We start from the raw sequence: 15,665 nt of genomic DNA on the forward strand, positions 1-15,665 counted from the left end.
AGGTGCTGCCTTACGAACCTGATTGAATTTTTTGAGGATGTGACTAAACACATTGACGGAGTAAGAGCAGTAGATGTAGTGTATCTGGATTTCAGCAAGACATTTGACAAGGGTACCCCATGCAAGGCTCACTGAGAAACAAAGTAGGCATGGGATCCAAGAAGACATTGCTTTGTGGATCCAGAACTGGCTTGCCCACAGAAGGCAAAGAGTGGTTGTAGACGGGTCATATTCTGCAAGGAGGTCAGTCAGCCAGTGGAGTGCCTCAGGGATCTCAGTGGAGTGTTCTGGGACCCTTACTCTTAGTGATTTTTATAAATGACCTGGATGAGGAAGTGGAGGGATGGCTTAGTAAGTTTGCTGATGACACAAAGGTTGGAGGTGTTGTGGATAATGTGGAGGGCAGTCAGAGGTTACAGCGGGACATTGATAGGATGCAAAACTTGGCTGAGAAGTGGCAGATGGAGTTCAACCCAGATAAGTGTAAAATGGTTCACTTTGGTAGGTCAAATATAATGGCAGAATATAGTATTAATGGTAAGACTCTTGGCAGTGTGGTGGATCAGAGGGATCTTGGGGTCTGAGTCTATAGGACACTCAAAGCTGCTTCGCAGGTTGACTGTGGTTAAGAAGGCGTATGGTGTATTGGCCTTCATCAATTGTGGAATTGAGCTTAGAAGCTGAGAGGTAATGTTGCAGCTATATAGGACCCTGGTCAGACCCCACTTGGAGTACTGTGCTCAGTTCTGGTTGCCTCACTACAGGAAGGATGTGGAAGCCATAGAAAGGGTGCAGAGGAGATTTACAAGGACGTTACCTGGATTGGGGGACATGCCTTATGAAAACAGGTTGAGTGAACTCGGCCTTTTCTCCTTGGAGCGAAGGAGGATGAGAGGTGACCTGATAGAGGTGTACAAGATGATGAGAGGCATTGATCGTGTGGGTAGTCAGAGGGTTTTTCCCAGGGCCGAAATGCTTGCCACTAGCAGACACAGGTTTAAGATGCTGGGGAGTAGGTACAGAAGAGATGTCAGGGATAAGTTTTTTACTCAGAGAGTGGTGAGTGCGTGGAATGGGCTGCCAGCAACAGTGGTGGAGGCGGATATGATAGGGTCTTTTAAGAGGCTTTTAGATAGGTACATGGAGCTTAGAAAAGTAGAGGGCTATGGGTACGCCTAGTAATTTCTAAGTTAGGGACATGCTCGGCACAACATTGTGGGTCGAAGAGCCTGTACTGTGCTGTAGATTTTCTGTTTCTATATTTCTATAATTATGTGGGGATCTCACATCGAACAGATGTTAGGCTTAGTTTGCCTCAGTTCTACTTGCTGGTCCTGAAGCAAAGCAGTAGGCTTAACCCAGACATCCCACCTCTCCCGGAAGTTCTGGGAATCTCCTGCATATTGATTACGGCTCCCTGACGCCCACAAATTATATTCCATATCCCGGAAATCGATTTTTTTTGAGAGGGAGAGGGAGAGGAAGAGGAAGAGGGAGAAGGAGCATCCTGATTGGTCTCTCTCTGTGCTAAGTAGACCTATCAGCTTTCTCTGTGGGCGGGCTTTACAGTCGACCTCGCTCTCTCTTTCATTGTCCATCAATTCAGTTTAGTGTCCTGCAGCGTCATGGAAGAGTGTTCCAGAAAAATAAAATATAAAACGTACTTCACTCCAGACTACACTAAAGTGTACTCCTGCCTAATAGGAATAAAAAATAAAGACAGTGTTGCCTACTGCACTGTTTGCAACAGTGACTTTTCTATTGACCATGGTGGGTTAAAATGTAAAAGACATGTTGAGGTAAGTTTAGCAGGTGTCATTCATTCATTAGCATAGCTAATGTTTTTTAAACTAGCTGGCTAGCTTCTAAGGAGTTACTCTATCAATGTTCTACGTGATGAGGCCAAAATCCCTGTCGACTTGCTTAAAGTTGTAATAGAATAAAAAAAAGACTCTACGATAATATATAATATAATATAAGTACATACTTTAATGTCACATTTTCTGCATATACCCAACTTGGTTTACAGATTAGACAAAATCACTAAACAATGTGTTACATACACCCTTGGAGGTCAACGGGGAGGTGGGGGGGTGTGGATATGGGGTTGCGGGGAACGGGGTGCTACCTCTCTGAAATAAGTTTTTACAGGGTGGGATGTCTGCCTTATCCCACCATACGATGTCGTCCTAATGGCCCTTTCCTGCATTGATATTCAGACAGTCTGTTGCTATAGAGGTACAAAGTGCTGCCCTGCAGACAACACCCATGATATCACTCCTTCTTCTGCGGCACTGGAAGATCGCACTGATCCAGTGGAAGGTGAATCACTGCCAGAGATGGAAACCCAAAACAATGATATCAGCACTGGCCCAGCAACCGGCGATCAGGTGTGATTATTGCTCTCTGAAATGGCATGTAACGTCTCACTTTATAACATTAGTAGATTGTAACACATAAAACTTGCTATAAATTACAAAATTAAAAAATATCTCACTAAATAGAATAGTATTGTGGTGGTATTGATGGAAGATTGTGAAATCTGAAGGGTTTGTGAAGTCATCAATAATTTCCAGTGATAATGTAGTTGTCGCGTCAGCTGGGATCTGTATTGTTAATTACAGGGTGGAACCTGGGCATGTGTCCACAGGCTGAGGGTCGTTGCAACTAAAATGTAATTAGTGCTTCTCTTAATTACCTTTGTTATGCATACATATTCAACCTGATGGTTGAAAGGGAAGAACTGTTGTGCAGCCATAACTCCACCTTCAATCCAAACCAAGTTGACACATCAATCATCATACACCACACTTCTGATGCATTCAGCTAAATCCAGCCTATTTTCCCCAAATACTCTCCAAACATTCTTCCTCGTTTCCTAGCTTGGCTTGGTTGCAGAGTCATACACCTTCTCCCTGCCATTACCGTCCAAGGTAATCAGTTACTCTGTTTGTTGGAATTGCGCACCGCCTTGGCACAATGGTACACGGCAAATCCAGGTAACATGACAACAAGGATTCGCATTAAGTCCAGTTCCATCACTATTGAGCAACTAACTGATGGGTCAGTCCTGCACTACTTGATGCTTTTGGTATCCAGCAGTGACTTTCAATCATAAAAGAGACTTACAAGGTGAACAAATTGGACCTGAAGTGGCTGCTGCATCCGAGCACACTGCCATCTTGCCAGAAGTTAACTGAAATTTGAAAGTGAGTCCATAGTTTATGAAAGCAGTTCAATGTTGCGGTGAGTGAAGTTATCCACGTTGGTTCAGGGTTCTGATGGTTGAGGGGGATGAACTAGTCTTGAATCAGGTGGTGTGGGTCCTGAGCTCTTGTACCTCCATCCTGATGGCAGCAGATAGCAGAGTGTAAGGTCCAAATGGTGGGTCTGGTTGATGATTGATGGTACCTGCTAGTGGCACATCTCCATGTAGCTGTGCTCAATGGCAGGGAGGGTTTTACCCATGAGGGAAAAGGCTGTATCCAGAACCAGAATCAGGTTTATTATCACCAGCATGTGTCATGCAATTTGTTAACTTAGCAGCAGCAGTTCAATGTAGTACATAATACAGAAGAAAAGAAAAATAAATAAATACATCATTTACGGTATATGTATATTAAATAGATTAAAAATCATGTAAAAACAGAAATAATAGATATTTAAAAGTGAGGTAGTGTTCACAGGTTCATTGTCCATTTAGGAATTGAATGGCAGAGGGGAAGAAGGTGTTCTTGACCGCTGAGTGTGTGCCTTCAGGCTTCTGTCCCTCCTACCTGATGGTAACAATGAGAAAGAGCATACCACTTGTTGGAGGCTTTTCCAATCTAGGGCATTGGTGTTTTCATACCAGGCTCTGATGCAACCAGTCAGGACATTCACCACTGGGCACCTGTAGAGGTTTATCAACCAGAATATTTCCTGCAAATCAAAATAAAAAGTAGCAAACACCAACATCATGAGCTATTTTGACCTGTTTTCACTTTGGTCTGCAGTGCTGTCTCCCGTACTGTACTCCCTTTGAATGGCCTCACCTTTCTACTTTCTCCTGCACACAGGATGGTTTCAGCACCTTATCCAAAACCCAGGCTCCTGAAATGAAGTCAGGAGCTGAGAGCAGTAGGGTCAGCAGTAACAGTTCAGCAGTTAAGTGTGATCAGATGTATTCCTGTCCGGATTATTATGTATGCTGTAAGACAGTCACTGGACATTGGACTTGCTGCCGACATCCTTCGGTAAGTCACAGTCAGAATCACTGATAGAAATGGTGCATTCTGAAAATTCCTGATTTTTAATATGTTGTATAACAGCAACACCATATGTAGTGACTATCTTGACTTATATTTGCAACTTTAAAAGTCATAAGTACGGAAGAAATGTGGCAAATATTCAGGGGATATTTGTGTGAAGTTCTGCATGGGTACGTTCCAATGAGATAGGGACGTTATGGTAGGGTACAGGAACCGTGGTGTACAATGGATGTAATAAATCTAGTCAAAAAGAAAAGCTTACAAAAGGTTCAGAGAGCTAGGCAATGTTAGAGATCTAGAAGATTATAAGGTTAACAGGAAGCAGCTTAAGAAGGAAATTAGGAGAGCCAGAAGGGGCCATGAGAAGGCCTTGGTGAGCAGGATTAAGGAAAACCCCAAGGCATTCTACAAGTATGTGAAGAGAAAGAGGATAAGACGAGAAAGAAAATGACCTCTCAAATGTGACAGTGGGAAAGTGTATGGAACCAGAGGTACTTAATGAATACTTCAGTATTCACTATGGAAAAGGATCTTACTGATTGTAGTGATGACTTGCAGTGGACCAAAAAGCTTAAGCATGTAGATATTAAGAAAGAGGATGTGCTGGAGCTTTTGGAAAGTATCAAGTTGGATAAGTTGCCGGGACCAGATGAGATGTACCCCAGGCTACTGTGGGAGGCGAGGAAGGAGATTGCTGAGCCTCTGGCGATGATCTTTGCATCATCAATGGGGACGGGAGAGGTTCCAGAGAATTGGAGGGTTGGGGATGTTGTTCCTTTATTCAGGGAAGGGAATAGAGACAGCCCAGGAAATTATAGACCAGTGAGTCTTACTTCAGAGGCTGGTAAGTTGATGGAGAAGATCCTGAGAGGCAAGATTTATGAACATTTGGAGAGGTGTAATATGATTAGGAATAGTCAGCATGGCTTTGTCAAGGCAGGTGCTGCCTTACGAACCTGATTGAATTTTTTGAGGATGTGACTAAACACATTGACGGAGTAAGAGCAGTAGATGTAGTGTATCTGGATTTCAGCAAGACATTTGACAAGGGTACCCCATGCAAGGCTCACTGAGAAACAAAGTAGGCATGGGATCCAAGAAGACATTGCTTTGTGGATCCAGAACTGGCTTGCCCACAGAAGGCAAAGAGTGGTTGTAGACGGGTCATATTCTGCAAGGAGGTCAGTCAGCCAGTGGAGTGCCTCAGGGATCTCAGTGGAGTGTTCTGGGACCCTTACTCTTAGTGATTTTTATAAATGACCTGGATGAGGAAGTGGAGGGATGGCTTAGTAAGTTTGCTGATGACACAAAGGTTGGAGGTGTTGTGGATAATGTGGAGGGCAGTCAGAGGTTACAGCGGGACATTGATAGGATGCAAAACTTGGCTGAGAAGTGGCAGATGGAGTTCAACACAGATAAGTGTAAAATGGTTCACTTTGGTAGGTCAAATATAATGGCAGAATATAGTATTAATGGTAAGACTCTTGGCAGTGTGGTGGATCAGAGGGATCTTGGGGTCTGAGTCTATAGGACACTCAAAGCTGCTTCGCAGGTTGACTGTGGTTAAGAAGGCGTATGGTGTATTGGCCTTCATCAATTGTGGAATTGAGCTTAGAAGCTGAGAGGTAATGTTGCAGCTATATAGGACCCTGGTCAGACCCCACTTGGAGTACTGTGCTCAGTTCTGGTTGCCTCACTACAGGAAGGATGTGGAAGCCATAGAAAGGGTGCAGAGGAGATTTACAAGGACGTTACCTGGATTGGGGGACATGCCTTATGAAAACAGGTTGAGTGAACTCGGCCTTTTCTCCTTGGAGCGAAGGAGGATGAGAGGTGACCTGATAGAGGTGTACAAGATGATGAGAGGCATTGATCGTGTGGGTAGTCAGAGGGTTTTTCCCAGGGCCGAAATGCTTGCCACTAGCAGACACAGGTTTAAGATGCTGGGGAGTAGGTACAGAAGAGATGTCAGGGATAAGTTTTTTACTCAGAGAGTGGTGAGTGCGTGGAATGGGCTGCCAGCAACAGTGGTGGAGGCGGATATGATAGGGTCTTTTAAGAGGCTTTTAGATAGGTACATGGAGCTTAGAAAAGTAGAGGGCTATGGGTAAGCCTAGTAATTTCTAAGTTAGGGACATGCTCGGCACAACATTGTGGGTCGAAGAGCCTGTACTGTGCTGTAGATTTTCTGTTTCTATATTTCTATAATTATGTGGGGATCTCACATCGAACAGATGTTAGGCTTAGTTTGCCTCAGTTCTACTTGCTGGTCCTGAAGCAAAGCAGTAGGCTTAACCCAGACATCCCACCTCTCCCGGAAGTTCTGGGAATCTCCTGCATATTGATTACGGCTCCCTGACGCCCACAAATTATATTCCATATCCCGGAAATCGATTTTTTTTGAGAGGGAGAGGGAGAGGAAGAGGAAGAGGGAGAAGGAGCATCCTGATTGGTCTCTCTCTGTGCTAAGTAGACCTATCAGCTTTCTCTGTGGGCGGGCTTTACAGTCGACCTCGCTCTCTCTTTCATTGTCCATCAATTCAGTTTAGTGTCCTGCAGCGTCATGGAAGAGTGTTCCAGAAAAATAAAATATAAAACGTACTTCACTCCAGACTACACTAAAGTGTACTCCTGCCTAATAGGAATAAAAAATAAAGACAGTGTTGCCTACTGCACTGTTTGCAACAGTGACTTTTCTATTGACCATGGTGGGTTAAAATGTAAAAGACATGTTGAGGTAAGTTTAGCAGGTGTCATTCATTCATTAGCATAGCTAATGTTTTTTAAACTAGCTGGCTAGCTTCTAAGGAGTTACTCTATCAATGTTCTACGTGATGAGGCCAAAATCCCTGTCGACTTGCTTAAAGTTGTAATAGAATAAAAAAAAGACTCTACAATAATATATAATATAATATAAGTACATACTTTAATGTCACATTTTCTGCATATACCCAACTTGGTTTACAGATTAGACAAAATCACTAAACAATGTGTTACATACACCCTTGGAGGTCAACGGGGAGGTGGGGGGGTGTGGATATGGGGTTGCGGGGAACGGGGTGCTACCTCTCTGAAATAAGTTTTTACAGGGTGGGATGTCTGCCTTATCCCACCATACGATGTCGTCCTAATGGCCCTTTCCTGCATTGATATTCAGACAGTCTGTTGCTATAGAGGTACAAAGTGCTGCCCTGCAGACAACACCCATGATATCACTCCTTCTTCTGCGGCACTGGAAGATCGCACTGATCCAGTGGAAGGTGAATCACTGCCAGAGATGGAAACCCAAAACAATGATATCAGCACTGGCCCAGCAACCGGCGATCAGGTGTGATTATTGCTGTCTGAAATGGCATGTAACGTCTCACTTTATAACATTAGTAGATTGTAACACATAAAACTTGCTATAAATTACAAAATTAAAAAATATCTCACTAAATAGAATAGTATTGTGGTGGTATTGATGGAAGATTGTGAAATCTGAAGGGTTTGTGAAGTCATCAATAATTTCCAGTGATAATGTAGTTGTCGCGTCAGCTGGGATCTGTATTGTTAATTACAGGGTGGAACCTGGGCATGTGTCCACAGGCTGAGGGTCGTTGCAACTAAAATGTAATTAGTGCTTCTCTTAATTACCTTTGTTATGCATACATATTCAACCTGATGGTTGAAAGGGAAGAACTGTTGTGCAGCCATAACTCCACCTTCAATCCAAACCAAGTTGACACATCAATCATCATACACCACACTTCTGATGCATTCAGCTAAATCCAGCCTATTTTCCCCAAATACTCTCCAAACATTCTTCCTCGTTTCCTAGCTTGGCTTGGTTGCAGAGTCATACACCTTCTCCCTGCCATTACCGTCCAAGGTAATCAGTTACTCTGTTTGTTGGAATTGCGCACCGCCTTGGCACAATGGTACACGGCAAATCCAGGTAACATGACAACAAGGATTCGCATTAAGTCCAGTTCCATCACTATTGAGCAACTAACTGATGGGTCAGTCCTGCACTACTTGATGCTTTTGGTATCCAGCAGTGACTTTCAATCATAAAAGAGACTTACAAGGTGAACAAATTGGACCTGAAGTGGCTGCTGCATCCGAGCACACTGCCATCTTGCCAGAAGTTAACTGAAATTTGAAAGTGAGTCCATAGTTTATGAAAGCAGTTCAATGTTGCGGTGAGTGAAGTTATCCACGTTGGTTCAGGGTTCTGATGGTTGAGGGGGATGAACTAGTCTTGAATCAGGTGGTGTGGGTCCTGAGCTCTTGTACCTCCATCCTGATGGCAGCAGATAGCAGAGTGTAAGGTCCAAATGGTGGGTCTGGTTGATGATTGATGGTACCTGCTAGTGGCACATCTCCATGTAGCTGTGCTCAATGGCAGGGAGGGTTTTACCCATGAGGGAAAAGGCTGTATCCAGAACCAGAATCAGGTTTATTATCACCAGCATGTGTCATGCAATTTGTTAACTTAGCAGCAGCAGTTCAATGTAGTACATAATACAGAAGAAAAGAAAAATAAATAAATACATCATTTACGGTATATGTATATTAAATAGATTAAAAATCATGTAAAAACAGAAATAATAGATATTTAAAAGTGAGGTAGTGTTCACAGGTTCATTGTCCATTTAGGAATTGAATGGCAGAGGGGAAGAAGGTGTTCTTGACCGCTGAGTGTGTGCCTTCAGGCTTCTGTCCCTCCTACCTGATGGTAACAATGAGAAAGAGCATACCACTTGTTGGAGGCTTTTCCAATCTAGGGCATTGGTGTTTTCATACCAGGCTCTGATGCAACCAGTCAGGACATTCACCACTGGGCACCTGTAGAGGTTTATCAACCAGAATATTTCCTGCAAATCAAAATAAAAAGTAGCAAACACCAACATCATGAGCTATTTTGACCTGTTTTCACTTTGGTCTGCAGTGCTGTCTCCCGTACTGTACTCCCTTTGAATGGCCTCACCTTTCTACTTTCTCCTGCACACAGGATGGTTTCAGCACCTTATCCAAAACCCAGGCTCCTGAAATGAAGTCAGGAGCTGAGAGCAGTAGGGTCAGCAGTAACAGTTCAGCAGTTAAGTGTGATCAGATGTATTCCTGTCCGGATTATTATGTATGCTGTAAGACAGTCACTGGACATTGGACTTGCTGCCGACATCCTTCGGTAAGTCACAGTCAGAATCACTGATAGAAATGGTGCATTCTGAAAATTCCTGATTTTTAATATGTTGTATAACAGCAACACCATATGTAGTGACTATCTTGACTTATATTTGCAACTTTAAAAGTCATAAGTACGGAAGAAATGTGGCAAATATTCAGGGGATATTTGTGTGAAGTTCTGCATGGGTACGTTCCAATGAGATAGGGACGTTATGGTAGGGTACAGGAACCGTGGTGTACAATGGATGTAATAAATCTAGTCAAGAAGAAAAGCTTACAAAAGGTTCAGAGAGCTAGGCAATGTTAGAGATCTAGAAGATTATAAGGTTAACAGGAAGCAGCTTAAGAAGGAAATTAGGAGAGCCAGAAGGGGCCATGAGAAGGCCTTGGTGAGCAGGATTAAGGAAAACCCCAAGGCATTCTACAAGTATGTGAAGAGAAAGAGGATAAGACGTGAAAGAAAATGACCTCTCAAATGTGACAGTGGGAAAATGTATGGAACCAGAGGTACTTAATGAATACTTCAGTATTCACTATGGAAAAGGATCTTACTGATTGTAGTGATGACTTGCAGTGGACCAAAAAGCTTAAGCATGTAGATATTAAGAAAGAGGATGTGCTGGAGCTTTTGGAAAGTATCAAGTTGGATAAGTTGCCGGGACCAGATGAGATGTACCCCAGGCTACTGTGGGAGGCGAGGAAGGAGATTGCTGAGCCTCTGGCGATGATCTTTGCATCATCAATGGGGACGGGAGAGGTTCCAGAGAATTGGAGGGTTGGGGATGTTGTTCCTTTATTCAGGGAAGGGAATAGAGACAGCCCAGGAAATTATAGACCAGTGAGTCTTACTTCAGAGGCTGGTAAGTTGATGGAGAAGATCCTGAGAGGCAAGATTTATGAACATTTGGAGAGGTGTAATATGATTAGGAATAGTCAGCATGGCTTTGTCAAGGCAGGTGCTGCCTTACGAACCTGATTGAATTTTTTGAGGATGTGACTAAACACATTGACGGAGTAAGAGCAGTAGATGTAGTGTATCTGGATTTCAGCAAGACATTTGACAAGGGTACCCCATGCAAGGCTCACTGAGAAACAAAGTAGGCATGGGATCCAAGAAGTCATTGCTTTGTGGATCCAGAACTGGCTTGCCCACAGAAGGCAAAGAGTGGTTGTAGACGGGTCATATTCTGCAAGGAGGTCAGTCAGCCAGTGGAGTGCCTCAGGGATCTCAGTGGAGTGTTCTGGGACCCTTACTCTTAGTGATTTTTATAAATGACCTGGATGAGGAAGTGGAGGGATGGCTTAGTAAGTTTGCTGATGACACAAAGGTTGGAGGTGTTGTGGATAATGTGGAGGGCAGTCAGAGGTTACAGCGGGACATTGATAGGATGCAAAACTTGGCTGAGAAGTGGCAGATGGAGTTCAACCCAGATAAGTGTAAAATGGTTCACTTTGGTAGGTCAAATATAATGGCAGAATATAGTATTAATGGTAAGACTCTTGGCAGTGTGGTGGATCAGAGGGATCTTGGGGTCTGAGTCTATAGGACACTCAAAGCTGCTTCGCAGGTTGACTGTGGTTAAGAAGGCGTATGGTGTATTGGCCTTCATCAATTGTGGAATTGAGCTTAGAAGCTGAGAGGTAATGTTGCAGCTATATAGGACCCTGGTCAGACCCCACTTGGAGTACTGTGCTCAGTTCTGGTTGCCTCACTACAGGAAGGATGTGGAAGCCATAGAAAGGGTGCAGAGGAGATTTACAAGGACGTTACCTGGATTGGGGGACATGCCTTATGAAAACAGGTTGAGTGAACTCGGCCTTTTCTCCTTGGAGCGAAGGAGGATGAGAGGTGACCTGATAGAGGTGTACAAGATGATGAGAGGCATTGATCGTGTGGGTAGTCAGAGGGTTTTTCCCAGGGCCGAAATGCTTGCCACTAGCAGACACAGGTTTAAGATGCTGGGGAGTAGGTACAGAAGAGATGTCAGGGATAAGTTTTTTACTCAGAGAGTGGTGAGTGCATGGAATGGGCTGCCAGCAACAGTGGTGGAGGCGGATATGATAGGGTCTTTTAAGAGGCTTTTAGATAGGTACAAGGAGCTTAGAAAAGTAGAGGGCTATGGGTACGCCTAGTAATTTCTAAGTTAGGGACATGCTCGGCACAACATTGTGGGTCGAAGAGCCTGTACTGTGCTGTAGATATTCTGTTTCTATATTTCTATAATTATGTGGGGATCTCACATCGAACAGATGTTAGGCTTAGTTTGCCTCAGTTCTACTTGCTGGTCCTGAAGCAAAGCAGTAGGCTTAACCCAGACATCCCACCTCTCCCGGAAGTTCTGGGAATCTCCTGCATATTGATTACGGCTCCCTGACGCCCACAAATTATATTCCATATCCCGGAAATCGATTTTTTTTGAGAGGGAGAGGGAGAGGAAGAGGAAGAGGGAGAAGGAGCATCCTGATTGGTCTCTCTCTGTGCTAAGTAGACCTATCAGCTTTCTCTGTGGGCGGGCTTTACAGTCGACCTCGCTCTCTCTTTCATTGTCCATCAATTCAGTTTAGTGTCCTGCAGCGTCATGGAAGAGTGTTCCAGAAAAATAAAATATAAAACGTACTTCACTCCAGACTACACTAAAGTGTACTCCTGCCTAATAGGAATAAAAAATAAAGACAGTGTTGCCTACTGCACTGTTTGCAACAGTGACTTTTCTATTGACCATGGTGGGTTAAAATGTAAAAGACATGTTGAGGTAAGTTTAGCAGGTGTCATTCGTTCATTAGCATATCTAATGTTTTTTAAACTAGCTGGCTAGCTTCTAAGGAGTTACTCTATCAATGTTCTACGTGATGAGGCCAAAATCCCTGTCGACTTGCTTAAAGTTGTAATAGAATAAAAAAAAGACTCTACGATAATATATAATATAATATAAGTACATACTTTAATGTCACATTTTCTGCATATACCCAACTTGGTTTACAGATTAGACAAAATCACTAAACAATGTGTTACATACACCCTTGGAGGTCAACGGGGAGGTGGGGGGGGGGTGTGGATATGGGGTTGCGGGGAACGGGGTGCTACCTCTCTGAAATAAGTTTTTACAGGGTGGGATGTCTGCCTTATCCCACCTTACGATGTCGTCCTAATGGCCCTTTCCTGCATTGATATTCAGACAGTCTGTTGCTATAGAGGTACAAAGTGCTGCCCTGCAGACAACACCCATGATATCACTCCTTCTTCTGCGGCACTGGAAGATCGCACTGATCCAGTGGAAGGTGAATCACTGCCAGAGATGGAAACCCAAAACAATGATATCAGCACTGGCCCAGCAACCGGCGATCAGGTGTGATTATTGCTCTCTGAAATGGCATGTAACGTCTCACTTTATAACATTAGTAGATTGTAACACATAAAACTTGCTATAAATTACAAAATTAAAAAATATCTCACTAAATAGAATAGTATTGTGGTGGTATTGATGGAGGGTTGTGAAATCTGAAGGGTTTGTGAAGTCATCAATAATTTCCAGTGATAATGTATTTGTCGCGTCAGCTGGGATCTGTATTGTTGATTACAGGGTGGAACCTGGGCATGTGTCCACAGGCTGAGGGTCGTTGCAACTAAAATGTAATTAGTGCTTCTCTTAATTACCTTTGTTATGCATACATATTCAACCTGATGGTTGAAAGGGAATAACTGTTGTGCAGCCATAACTCCACCTTCAATCCAAACCAAGTTGACACATCAATCATCATACACCACACTTCTGATTCATTCAAGTTGACACATCAATCATCATACACCACACTTCTGATGCATTCAGCTAAATCCAGCCTATTTTCCCCAAATACTCTCCAAACATTCTTCCTCGTTTCCTAGCTTGGCTTGGTTGCAGAGTCATACACCTTCTCCCTGCCATTACCGTCCAAGGTAATCAGTTACTCTGTTTGTTGGAATTGCGCACCGCCTTGGCACAATGGTACACGGCAAATCCAGGTAACATGACAACAAGGATTCGCATTAAGTCCAGTTCCATCACTATTGAGCAACTAACTGATGGGTCAGTCCTGCACTACTTGATGCTCTTGGTATCCAGCAGTGACTTTCAATCATAAAAGAGACTTACAAGGTGAACAAATTGGACCTGAAGTGGCTGCTGCATCCGAGCACACTGCCATCTTGCCAGAAGTTAACTGAAATTTGAAAGTGAGTCCATAGTTTATGAAAGCAGTTCAATGTTGCGGTGAGTGAAGTTATCCACGTTGGTTCAGGAGTCTGAAGGCTGTAGGGAAAGAACTGTTCCTGAACCTGGTGATATGGCACTTGAGGCTCCTGATGGTGACAGCATGGCCTGGGTGGTGGGATCCTTGATCATTTTACTAGAAGAGAATAGAACTTTATTGCTGTTGCTCAGGACAACAAGATTGTGGTGCTGCGCCAGTCTGAGCAAAAACATACTTACAATCCATGCTGTATGGTGTAATTTAAAAAAAAAAGGATATTCCCATATTTACATGCAGCAAGTAACCTTGATAGTCCATAACACTCACAGGCCATTGGCAAGCCAGGGTGTAGCATTATTCAGCTGCACAACGGCCCTCAACAAGAAGCTGTTTTTCAGCCTTACTGTCTTGACTAAGGTGTTTCTGTATCTGCTACCAGATGGCAGGAGATTGAACAGACCGTGTATGGGATGGGATGGATCTTTAATGATGTTACAAGTACAACCATTGGCATGGAGAGTTATAGAGTTATATACATTAAAAAACTTCTATAGTTGTACCATGCAGGGCATTCTGACAGGCTGCATCACTGTCTGGTATGGAGGGGCTACTGCACAGGACCAAAAGAAGTTCCAGAGGGTTGTAAATTTAGTCACATCCATCTTGGGTATTAGCCTACAAAGTACCCAGGACATCTTCAGGGAGCGATGTCTCAGAAAGGCAGCGTCCATTATTAAGGACCTCCAGCACACAAGACATGCCCTTTTCTCACTGTTACCATCAGGTAGGAGGTACAGAAGCCTGAAGGTACACACTCAGTGATTCAGGAACAGCTTCTTCCCCTCTGCCATCCGATTCCTAAATGGACATTGAACCCTTGGTCACTACCTCACTTTTTTTTAATATACAGTATTACTTTTTCTTAATATTATTTTTAAATTTCATTTATCTTTTTTCTATATAATGTATTGCATTGAACTGCTGCTGCTAAGTTAACAAATTTCACGTCATATGCCGATGATAATAAACCTGATTCTGATTCTGAAGATTGTCACCAGGTCTGGTAGTTGTGTCCCAATGATATGCTGAGCCATCCTAATCTCCCATTAGAGTGTGTTGTGATCTGTCTTGCTGCAGTTATAGTACCACACTGTCATTCCATATGTCAGTATGCTCTCTATTGCACATCAAAACCTGACCGGGGCAGATTGGCTCTCCTTAAGCACTTCAGGTGGTATAGTTTCTGTCGTGCCTTCCCTACTATCAAGGTTGAGCTGATGGACTAAGAGTGCTTCTCGGTGATGTTCATCCCTGAAATCTTGAAACCAGAGTCCCTTGTCCACTACCTCATCATTTCTGATGGGCTTGTTCAGGACCTCCTGTCTTCCTGAAGTCAGTTATCTTCTCCGTGGTAAATCTGGGTGAGTGTGAGAATTAGCTACCTTATTAATTACATTGTTATTTGTTCAACATTAGGCTAAATGTTGTAAGGACGGTGGAAACTGCTGCCCCCCTGGCACCAAATGTGACCCCCAAAGTTCTCTATGTCGCATGGATGATGTCAGCTTCCCCTGGAGCATCAAGAAACTTGCACTGAGAAAATCCGAGGTTCAGCAGAACTGTAAAGGCAGTGACTGCACAGTTATTCAATGTGATGATACCCACGTCTGCAAAGCTGGAAGCTGCTGTAAATTATCAAACCATCAATGGGGGTGTTGCCCATACCCTGATGTAAGTCAAACTATCAATGGGGTGTTGTTCTTATCCTGACATATCAAACTATCAATGGTGATGTTTCCTGTATCCTGATGTAAGTCAAACTATCAACGGGGTGTTACCTGTATCCTGAGGTTAAGCAAACTATCAATGGGGTTTTGCTATTGTCCTGATGTAAGTAAAACTATCAATGGGGTGTTGCCCGTATCCTAATGTAAATCAAACTATCAATGGGTTGTTTCTGATTCTGCAGTATTCATGATGCACACTATGCATTTGTTATGAAGGGCTCTATGTGGA

At 43.4% G+C, this 15,665-nt stretch overlaps 1 protein-coding gene across 3 annotated transcripts in view; it reads left to right on the forward strand.

The window, feature by feature from the left end:
* LOC140713910 (progranulin-like) overlaps positions 1-15,665 on the forward strand; it is a 72,701-nt gene that overhangs the window by 53,438 nt on the left and 3,598 nt on the right. For all 3 annotated transcript variants that reach the window (XM_073024579.1, XM_073024578.1, XM_073024580.1), the window contains 6 exons: positions 2,220-2,390; positions 4,059-4,235; positions 7,408-7,578; positions 9,247-9,423; positions 12,599-12,769; positions 15,126-15,380. In XM_073024579.1, the coding sequence (XP_072880680.1) occupies positions 2,220-2,390; positions 4,059-4,235; positions 7,408-7,578; positions 9,247-9,423; positions 12,599-12,769; positions 15,126-15,380 (1,122 nt within the window). The remainder of the gene's footprint in view (positions 1-2,219; positions 2,391-4,058; positions 4,236-7,407; positions 7,579-9,246; positions 9,424-12,598; positions 12,770-15,125; positions 15,381-15,665) is intronic.

Source organism: Hemitrygon akajei, chromosome 20 (genome assembly GCF_048418815.1).
Source record: "Hemitrygon akajei chromosome 20, sHemAka1.3, whole genome shotgun sequence".
In the NCBI taxonomy this organism is placed as follows: Eukaryota; Metazoa; Chordata; class Chondrichthyes; order Myliobatiformes; family Dasyatidae; genus Hemitrygon; species Hemitrygon akajei.